This window comes from Aegilops tauschii, chromosome 3, assembly GCF_002575655.3.
Source record: "Aegilops tauschii subsp. strangulata cultivar AL8/78 chromosome 3, Aet v6.0, whole genome shotgun sequence".
NCBI lineage: Eukaryota > Viridiplantae > Streptophyta > Magnoliopsida > Poales > Poaceae > Aegilops > Aegilops tauschii.
This window is the reverse complement of record NC_053037.3, coordinates 175,914,436-175,925,312: the sequence shown is the minus strand read 5'-3', so window position 1 is coordinate 175,925,312 and position 10,877 is coordinate 175,914,436. Positions and strand designations below refer to the sequence as shown.

At 51.1% G+C, this 10,877-nt stretch overlaps 1 protein-coding gene across 1 annotated transcript; it reads right to left on the bottom strand.

Moving 5' to 3' along the window:
- Positions 1-1,529: 1,529 nt before the first annotated feature.
- On the bottom strand, positions 1,530-2,820 carry LOC109760378 (uncharacterized). The gene is made up of 3 exons (XM_020319209.4): positions 2,540-2,820; positions 2,387-2,448; positions 1,530-2,261 (listed from the first exon to the last, which is right to left on the bottom strand). Exons 1-3 carry the CDS (start codon positions 2,643-2,645, stop codon positions 2,109-2,111), a joined length of 321 nt encoding a protein of 106 aa, XP_020174798.1. The 5' UTR covers positions 2,646-2,820; the 3' UTR covers positions 1,530-2,108.
- Positions 2,821-10,877: the final 8,057 nt, after the last annotated feature.

The window sequence follows — 10,877 nt, the reverse complement described above, 5'->3', positions numbered from 1 at the left end:
CCTCTTACTTTTTTTCACGAGCACGATATATTTGATTGAATTCTCCCAAAGCAATCCATTTGATGTCGTTTGGTGGCTTATGAGAGATGAGCTCAGAGAAGAAATCGTCTTTGCGAGATGCAACCGTTGGGCAGTAAATTTGAAGCTAGTATTCGTTTCCTTTTCTTGTAAAAGAGCAGAAAGACGGAACTCAGAAGCAATTATACACCTGTGACCGTGGCAGATTGGTCATCCCATAATAACAGTGGGATTACCCCTCAGGTAGCAACGACCAGCCTTGAGCGAAGTTTCTTAGGAAAGATTGTGAAGCACTCCACTCTTAGCAACGAGGGTGAGCAATCAGGGCTCAATAGACTCGATGCACGCAATGCCTGGCCCAGTTCTTTTGAGCGGATTATGGAGAACCTCGTCTGGAAAATCTTAAGCCAAAAGAACATGATTCCCTCTCCAAAATCTTGAGAGGATTCTGTAGATTCCTAGCGCAATCCTCCAAAATAATTGGATTTTCCCGAAATCTCAGGATTTTAGATAGTCCCTCGAAAGAAAATGTTTGGAGTTAACAGAGTGCCCTTATTGCAGTAAGTTATTACGAAATGTCACCGAGCCATGCAAAACAGATACAAAAGATAACGAAAGCGCATGGGCCTCGATGACCGATATTTCGCTGAGCTCCAACTCGAGCAGGGCCATCGCTAGGGTTCCAGTGCCGCCGCCGGCCCACCTCGCCGTCTCGGACCTCGCCGCTGCCAGCCAGGTCATCGCCGCCACTGGTCCAGACTCCCGCCGCAGCCCATCTTCCTCCGCCACCCCTATGCCATCCGCCACCGCCGGGACTTCGAACATCCAAACAGGTTGGATACTAACAGCATACAAAGGGTAACGATACCATGTACTCCCTCCGTTCCTAAATACTTGTCTTTCTAGGCATTTTAAATGACTATCACATACGAATGTATGTAGACATATTTTAGAGTGTAGATTCACTCATTTTACTCCGTATGTAGTCACTTGTTGAAATGCCTATAAAGACAAGTATTTAGGAACAGAGGGAGTAGTAGATTTCCAACAACATCTACGGATTGGGAGATATGAGATATTCAACCATCGTCATTCTTCTTTGTGAAATGTCATCGAAAGAGCGTTTGGTGTTCTCAAGATGAAATGGCGAATTCTCGAAGGCATACCTGGGTATAAACTCGAGACCCAAAAGATGATTGTCATTGCATGCATGTATCTCCATAATTGGATTCGTGATAGCAAGTTACGTGATGAGCATTTTAGCAAGTTTGACAACGACGCATATGTCCAACCTCCATTGCCGTTTACAGGCGCCAACAATATACCACCAGAAGATGATGATGGCACCATGAACACAACACGCGAGGCAATTGCTGCTACTCTCATACCTTGAGATTGTTCGTTCTATTTTTAGTTCACACCCACACATTTGTAACGAACAAAACTTTAAAACCATTGTATTTGTAATATTTGGCGCTTTATGATATTCATAAATCACTTTCGTGCTCATATTCAACAATATACTGTTTGAAATAATAAAGTGTTAACAATTCATCAAACAATTTATGTCTAAGGATACTATACACACATTTAAACGCACAACTCAATCCACAATCTTAAACTCAAATCTCAGAAAAGAACTCGACCGTTGATTATGTGGAAAGCAGATCCTGAGAGAATTTGTTTAGTTCTGCAGAATCCCGCCGGAAAAGAACTCGGCCATAAACATGCGAAGAACAAGGAGGAACACACGCACCATACGGCTTGCCGTCACAACTCAAAATGTCCAGGTCCAGCAGCCGGTGGCCGGAACAGCGGAAGCAAAAACAAAAAAAAAAGCGAACGAAGCAGTAGCGGAAGACAAATCAACGTCAGAAAGCGTAAAGTGAAGCTACGGGCCTACGGCGCGGCACGCGGCCGCGTCGACAGCTCGCCGTGCGCGTAGGCACGGGTGGTGGTGATGGTCGCGTGCGCGCGAACCAACCTAGCTGTAACTAGTAGTACCAGATCTGGTGACGAGCAGCTGCCTAGCTAGGCCGGCGCGCACTGATCTCGCGGCCGCGGCGGCCGTGGTGGCCACTGTCACGGCCTCACGGGTGCGGACCCTCCGGGTTGTGCCGACCATTGGCGCCATACCGGGGATAGTCCTCGATGTCGACCTCCATCACCACCCTCACCGGTCCTCGCCCTCGCCCTTGCTCCTGCACGGTGGTCACCGTGAACCCGGGCGCTGCCTCCTCCTCCTGCATATAGACCACGGATGAAACAGAAAAGGTTCATCTCCACTCCAGTTTTGCTATGTGCATCAGCAACTATCTAAAACGGCAACTAATTAATCGGCGGGGATGGAGAGAGGCGCAAGGCAAACCTGTGACTCGGCCTTGTCCAGCGCAGTTGCCGCTCCATCCTTCCGGCCAGGGTCAGTCCTCGCTGCAAGGATTGATGAAGCGACTGATCTGTAAAACAACCCCTCGCACCAAGCAAGAACAGAGGCCGGTGCTCGCGTAGTTAGCGTACGTACCTGCAGAAGCCGCGGCGCCGAGGCGAGCAAGGCAGCAGAGGGAGAGGAGCACCAGGAGCGCCGCGATGAGGCGCCGTTGTCGTTGCTGCTGCCGCGGCTGCGCCATCACATTGCCGAGCGCCACCGAACCAGGAATCCTCTCTCTCTCTCTCTCTCTCTCTCTCTCTCTCTCTCTCTTGCGCGCACGCGCGTGTGAATGAAGACAGAGATGTGTTGTGCTTCTTTGCTTGGCTTCTCCTCTTGGCCGATTTGACTTGTGCACAGTGGCCGCTTTATACAGAGAGCGTCGGCTCATACGTGCGCGCGTGCGACGAGTAGCGAGTGGGGGCATCTGTGGGTGGCGGTGCGGCCCTTCCCTCCCGCAGCGGCAAACGGCCTCTACGTTACCGACGAAACCGCAAACGTTCAAAGAGCCGTCTGGATAGATTGGTGGGCAATACGAAAACGCAAATGTTTCCGGTTTGACTGTGGATACACTGTTCACACGGAGCGAAGGGGTCCGTCCGGTCAACCGCCGCCTTATTTATCGCCTCTTTTGCTCTGCGCGCTGTCGGGCAGGCGCACGACTTTTGTTGGCATATGCCCAGATTCCGGGTGCGCGCCAGCCACGGCCCTCCTATTCTAAGCATAAACCTGGGATGGGATCACCAACCGCTTATTATTTAAGCGTTTGAATAACTGGCAAACTCCAGCTTAGGATCTGCTCCCCCACTTGTGTGGTTATAGTAGTAAAATAAATCGCGCCACAGCAATGGGGTACTGCAGATCACACAGAGCAAAACCCAATTATTTGTCAGGTCTCATGATTCGAGGTTTGTCTCATGCTTTCGGCTTAGCTGGTCGGTGTTTGGCTTGGCTGCCATATGCCCATCGATCTCTCATCGAGTAAAATGCACACAATCAGGACGCGGATTACCTGAGCTCCAGCGGGTGAACAGTAAAATCTGAAAATATTGTAAAAAAACATATAAAAAACTTCTATTTTTTTAGCAAAATTTGATAAATGTTTCAAATGATTGCAAAGTTTCACCATAGAATGACATTTGTGAAAGTCGTGGCAAAATAACAAAATCAGCGATCCAAAATTAACTTTTTTGGAGCATTGGTTTTTTTGCCACGACTTTCACGAATGTCATTCAGGATGAAACTTTGCAAGCATTCAAAACATTTGCCAAACTTTGTAAACAACAAAAATTCAGATTTTTTATTTCTACTTTAATTAGTTTTTGGATTTAGCATCGCCACAGGCCCATGGACGATGTCGACCTCCTTCTCCTCGACCGCTCACGTGGGCAGGAGCATCGGTCCAATGCCGACGGCCGTCGGCGTTGGCGGCTCCTCCTCCTCGCCCGCCATCTCCTTCCCGCTGGGGTTTTTGTTGGAAATATGAGCAATTTACCATATGATTTTATAACAGAAATAATAGATAAAACATGACTATCATAGTAGAGATGAAACAAGTCATGTAATCTAAAGATGAGACAGCAAATGGCATGTGCACATATGAACTAGAAGAGAACATATGTAGAATAGAGGCTAGAACCAGAAACGCTAGAGCAAGAACTGAGGCAAGATACTAAACAGAGAGAACACGAAGACATACGGAACAGCGGCAGAAGCACTGATCTTGGGGTCGGTGTCCTCGCCAGCCATATCGTCGAAGAGGTTGTCGACGTCGGGGAAGTAGTCATCAGAGTTCTCCCCAAAAACCTTATCACCCTTCTCCCGTACAGGACTCAAAGAGGTGGGGTTTCAGAGGCCTACTGTCCCGACCTGCGATGCACGCTGCAAGCCGGGATGGGAAAGACTGTCGCGGTAGCTCAGGGCTCAGGAACTTGGTGGAGAGAGGAAGTGTTCTGATGTGTCTCTCTAGAGAGGAGCGACCTCTCTTATATAGGCACAGGAGAAAGAGGCGAACATGCCGCGACGGGAGGTGGAGCAACAGAGGAAGACGAAGCGAACAAGCAGCAGGCGAAGATGTGTGTCGTTCGGATTCAATCTCCACTATAGCAAAAACGTTTCAGCTCCCGTGTGACCGTTCGTATACCCATCGTGCGTGGCAAAAATTTAGACATCGGCTCGGCTCATTCCCGCAACACGCGGCGCGTCATGGCGTGGCGTGGCGGGCAACGGAGGAGGAGCACGCGTGAATGTCCCTCTTGTTCTCATGCTCATACATGTGGGGAAACATCCTCCTTTATAAGGAGGTCCAACTCCCACCAAACTAGCAATGTGGGACTAAACTTTAGTTCCACCTATTTCCTTGCACGAATGGGCTGCGTGGGCCTCTAGGATTTATTAGGAATTTCTGAAACTGCTATTGGGCTGGCCCAAAATAGACAAAATTCCAGCAGTTTTCTCCCCGGTCGGCGTACGCCCCAACTCCACCCGCTCCGGTAAGAAAAATGCCTCTACTCGTATATTTGTAGATTAGGGTTTTCATCATTGGGATCTAACTGAACCCGAGCGATTGCACTGCAGGCTACGCATTACTGAACCCGAGCGATCGATCGATGGCTGTTAACTGAACCCGATCGATCGATTCCTTCGCTATTGCTGCTAACTGAAGCCGATCGATGCTGCCTCTGGATGAACAGTGAGCGTTGCTGGGGGGGTTTGGATGAACAGTTCCTGGTGGGGGTGGATGAACAGGACCCCGTGGTGTTGCCTCTGGATGAACAGGACCCCGATCGATCGAGCCGGTTGGGGCTGGATGAACAGGACCCCGTGGAGGGCAGGATCAACAGGACCACCCCGTGGAGGGCAGGATGAACAGTAGACGGTGGAGGGCTGAATGGACAGTAGCCCGTGGAGGGGTGGTTGAATAGGAGCCCGTGGAGAGGGCTGGTTGAACAGTAGCCGGTGGAGTAGCGTGCGGTGGAGGCTGGATGAACAGGAGCCCGTGGATGAACAGTCGCAGGTGGAGGCTGGAGGAGGTCGACGGTGGATGAACTGTAGCCCGTGGAGGCTGGAGGGGTCGACGGTAGAGATGAACAGTATCCCGTGGAGTCCCGTTTTGCGGTACGCCACACCCCTCCCGATGAACAGGACCCCTGTTTCGACCGTAGCGCTCCAACACAAGTCCGTTTCCTCCGTTTTGCGGTACGCCACACCCCTCCCGATCAACAGGACCCCCGTTTCGATCGTAGGAGGTCCGTTTCCTCCGTTTTGCGGTACGCTAGACCCCTCCCGATGAACAGGATCCCGTTTCGAACGTGGCCGGTCGAACACAAGGCCGTTTCCTCCGTTCCGCGGTACGCCAGGCCTCGTTTCCATCGGATGTTCCGTCCAAGCCCTCCCGATGAACACGACGACGCATTCCGTTCCGACCCAGCCGGTTGGCTCCCCATGAACACGACGACGACGTTGTTTCTCCGTTCCGACCCAGCCATGTACACGAGCCATGGCCGTACGTATGCGCGAGTAGGCGTTCGAGACCCTGCCCGTATGTACGTACGTGGCCGTATTTTCTTTCTTGCACACTGGCCGCTGTACGTACGTGTACATGCTACGTGCGCGCCTCTACATCGGCCTGTATGTACGTACACGTTCGCGACCAGAATGACAACGCTACGTACGCTTCGACCAGGTGGGTCCCGACTGTCAAGCACTTCCTTGCGTGCGAAGATGTAGCTGGTGGGTCCCAGCAGTCAGGGGGGCGAATCATTTTTTTTTGCCCACACGCACTTCCTTGCATGCGAAGATGTAGCTGGTGGGTCCCAGCAGTCAGGGGGGCGAATCATTTTTTTTGCCCACACGCACTTCCTTGCATGTGAAGATGTAGCTGGTGGGTCCCAGCAGTCAGGGGGAAACATTTTTTTCGCGAAATATGGTGGCCCGTCCAGTGGGTCCCCGCTGTCAGGTGGAGGAATAATTATTTTGCGCGTAATAAGGAGGCACTTCCTTGCTGTGGTCGTGGACCCAGCTGTCAGCCTCTCCACGTACAGTCCACGTCCGATGGAAGCCGTTCCTTGACCACGTTGACCACGCCGCGCCGAGAGCACCAAGGCGGTGGACGATGGCGAGGCCTAGGAAGGGGACGACGCGGAGCTGGGAAAGATGCGGCAGTGGATGCCCACGCGTAGAGGAGTACGAGGGTTCACTGGTTCGCTGCGGTGTGTGGCTGCCGTTGCCGCAGAATAACAGGGGGTGTGGGTGATAGAGGGATGGCTTGGCCAGCGGTGGGAGTAGTAGGGGGTGGTGAGGCCTCCGCCGCATCGCAGCCGGCCACGAGAGGCAGGAGCACGAGGCGCACACATGCATTGTAACCATGTAACAGATCTTGCTAAGTATTGCGTATGACAGCGGATTCCTGTCACAGCGAACACATGCATTGTAACCATGTGTCGTTCGCCCTGACATCATGCCCAAAGCCGGATAATCATGGATGCACCAAATTATAACAGCACGCAGAAAGAAATCAGTTGGTGGGCTGCTATGTAGGTCTCGAGTGAGAACACCCCTCCATAGCTGTTGAAGTTCCTCCACAAGAGGCTCCATGAACAAATCAAAATCCTTTCCAAGACTTTTTGGACCTGAGATGAGCAAGGCCATCATGTAGTTTGATTCTTTGGTGCAGACATTTGGAGGCATGTTGTAAGGGATGACAAGCACTGGCCACATGCTATATGTGGCGCTCTGGTGGCCAAATGGGTTAAATCCATCTGAAGCTAAGCCAAGTCTAATGTTTCTCGGGTCAGCAGCAAACTTTTCGTGCTTCTGATTGAAGCTTTTCCACTCACTACCATGTGATGGATGGCTCATTACATTCTGATATCTGAAATCCTGGTTCCTATAATGCCACAGTACATCCTCTCTTGTTTCAGCATCATGAAACAACCTCTGCAATCTTGGTGTAATTGGAAAATGTCTCAGAACATTATGAGGAATCCTCTTCATAGCATCGCCATCTTTCCATCTTGATGATTTGCATTTCGGGCATTCACTTAAGTTGGCATAATCCTTCCGGAACAGAACACAATTATTCTTACAAACATGGATCATATCATATCCAATTCCAACTGCACGAAGGAAATTCTTCATTTTACTGTAGGTGTGTGGCAGCTCAGACACATCTGGGAAAGCTTTGCGGAAGGCAGCCAACATCGCATCGAATGATTTGTTGGTCATCCGCTCATTTGTCTTCACCTGAAGAAAGGTGACCATAGCTGAGAATACTGACAGCTTATTTCCTGGGGTGACAACCACGTTACATTGTTCCAACATGCGGGCCCACCGTTTTTCTTCTGCAGGTGAAAGTTCACGGAATGCACGAGCATTTCGTAGCATTGTTTCAATGTTGGTCAAACTCACTGGCTCCGCCACCACCACCTCCTCCTCCACCTGAGCATCAGGCAGATCAAGATGGTGATCTGCTACTTCCACGTAGTCAATAACATTGACGTTCACAGCTTCACCATGATGAACCCACCTAGTATATGTGACCGACATCCCATACAAGTGCAGATGATTTTGCACAGTTGACTGGGGTCTTGTAACTGAATTCATACAACTGCTACACAGGCAGAGCACATCTGATTTCGGACCACCGTACTCAGCTCTGATAAAGTTCATGAAGTTTTCAACCCCCTCGACATATGCAGCGACGAATCTTCGAGCAGAAGTTATCCAAGTCTTGTCCATCTGTTAGACATACAAATTAGTTCTTCTACTAGATATTACAGGAAAAACATATATGCTTTTTTATGAAGTCTAGAAGAAAATACCTAGGTCGATGTCTAAAGCTATGGCAAGATATTTGGACGAGCAGATCTAAGTAACGAAATATATGTAAAGCTAATTTAGCAAACAGATTTGAGTGCTAAATTATGGCAGGCTGTTTCAGCAGTCAATGAAGCCGAGCACACAGCCATCGAACTATCGAAGGCCATCGCATCAACAAAGATCGAGTATAAAACGGTGTAGAGCTATTTCACCTAACAGATTGGCTACTAGATCATGGCAATCTACGTCACAATAAATATATGGCAGGATATTTTAGCAACTAATCGGCCTTGGCATGCCATCTCAGCTAAGTAGATTGAGTGCAGAACAGGGCAAGGAAGCTTCTTAAGCAGAGCATATTGACTGTAAACTACCTCGGCAAACAGTGAGATTAACAGCGTCTATCAGCTAACATTCAGTGCTATACCGACATGCACGGGGCCTCAGTCTAGAATGCGCGTACCATGGGAGAAGCTGATTGCCGTGCGTCTCCACACGAACATCGCCAGCGGTGGCGGCACTGACCGCCGTGCGCCTCCACAAGAACGTCGCCAGCGGTGGCGGCGCAGCTAGAGGACGGCAGTCTACGAGAGCGTACTGTGGGAGCGAGAGGATCCCCGTGTGTCCCCTCGACGAACCACGGCGCCGACGTATCGGCGTGGCGGGGAGGGCGGCTTTGGCGGAGGGAATGGAGTGGAGGGGGACGGGGGGAGGGGGTTTGTGGAATATTATTGTCTAGTTGGCCGAAGGGCGGTTGAATCTAGGATTTGGGGGGAATTTTTGGGTGGGGGAGGATTTTCGCGTGGTGGGCGGGGGGAGTTTGCCGCATGGTCGGTTTCTCCAAGTGCAGTCCCACGTGTCAGTGAAGAGGCAAGCCGAAGCGCGTTCCGTTTGCATGAGCCGTGTGCAGGACCGAACGTGTGTGGGGTGCAATGCGACCGCGACAGGGGTGCTGTGAGTGTACCGCCTTTTTTCCTTTTAAACTAGGTGCTTCGCCCCCTAAAAAAAAGACTTGTTGCTTCGCGCGATCCATCGATACTACTACCAGTAATCCGGTAATCCCGACTAAAACGGCGCAGCCGGGTCTTTTCCCGCGCGATATGCTGGGAGGTTGGCTTAGTTGGGTTTTTTAGGACGAGTAATGCTACACCTATGTAGTCCCAGTTACATAATTAACATAATGTGAAACGTGTGAGCTGTTGATTGTAGATTGGGGGAAGGGAGGGGCCCACCACCATGAAAATCAGGGGAGGAGAGAGAGAGGCAATTTACGTTGACCCTTTCGTTGGTTCCCGTAGATGTAGAAAAATATGAAATGCGTGAATGTGCATTTGCAGATAAGGCCTTCCCTCATTCATCCTTTTCTCCCACAAGATCTTGATCTTCCGTGCAACGCACGGGCATCTTGCTAGTACTCCTACAATATACTATATTATTGTGAAAGTTCATATACACCGGCCGAGATTAATGCAAACACGGCAGATTTTCATTACATTTCGAACTTTTATAGGACAGAAAAATAAAAGAAACCCAACCCTAAACCTATTCTACAGCGGCGACCGACGTCCTCCATTTGCAATCTCCATGTACGGGGGCGGGGTTCAAGACCCGTGAAGTGAAGGTGCGGTCTCCGGCGAGGAAAAGTAGAACAGGGGAGACGGACCGGCCAGTTGGCACACCATGCTCTGCCGCCTCCCATGCCCTACTCATCCTCGGAGGAGTCCCCGACCTCGGCGGTGTCGGACGTTGGACGGTGACAAGTAGGACGTGTGGCTGACGGTGCTCCCGTCGTCGGCCGCCAGCATGGCCACCGCTTGTGCGGCGACTTGAGCGAGGGCGGCGACCTCGAGCTCCATCCCCGAAGACAAGCTCTCCCGCAAAGCGTTCGCGCTTGCGGTCATGGCAGATGTGGTGCCAGGTAGGAGGACGATGCGCTATGGTGTGGAGGTTAGCTGGGCGTTGCCGCTTTAAGTAGCGCATTCCGGTGAGGCCAAGCGTCCTGGTGCGTCATTAAGTCGCCGGAGTTGGTTCCTCGGGCGCCGAGCCTCTTAACGACGGCATACGGACGGACGGCATGAATGCGAGCAGCTGGCGCCGGCTGGGAACGCACCGCGCGACGGCGCGAGGGACGAGGGTTTTTGGTGTGCCAGGGTAGTCAGCTGCGGCCGTGGCAACGTTGGAGATGCCCTTTGCTCACATGCGATCGACGCATGTCATTGAAAAAGCAAGACGACCCGGCATGGTCTCAGGTCCTGAGGATGCAGTTGGCCGCGCTACACCACTCCGCGGACGCGTCCCGGCGCCCCGTGCATCCTCGACGAGCCGGGTGTTGGGGTGTGTTTGGATTGTGGCCAAAGTGCACCTTACCAAAATTTTGGTCATGACCCAAAGATTGGTCTTTGTTTGGATGGTTGCCATTTTTTTTGAGGTTTTGGTCATGACCCAAAAATGGATGGTTGCCATTTTTTGGCATGCCAATGAACTCTAGCCAACTCTAGTTCATTTTTCTTGCCGATGTCGGCCAAATCATGGGCAACCAAAACCTCAACCAAAATTTTGGCTACCCAATGCTTTGATGGGGCAACCTTGGTCACAAACCAAACATACTAGTTGT

What these genes read in the sequence shown, in the direction of transcription:
- LOC109760378 (XM_020319209.4), bottom strand. Translation starts at nt 2,645, where the DNA reads ATGGCGCAGCCGCGGCAGCAGCAACGACAACGGCGCCTCATCGCGGCG. An exon ending in CGGCGCCGCGGCTTCTGCAG is followed by an intron (nt 2,449 to 2,539) that starts GTACGTACGCTA and finishes CAATCCTTGCAG; the next exon opens with CGAGGACTGACCCTGGCCGG. An exon ending in TGGACAAGGCCGAGTCACAG is followed by an intron (nt 2,262 to 2,386) that starts GTTTGCCTTGCG and finishes GTCTATATGCAG; the next exon opens with GAGGAGGAGGCAGCGCCCGG.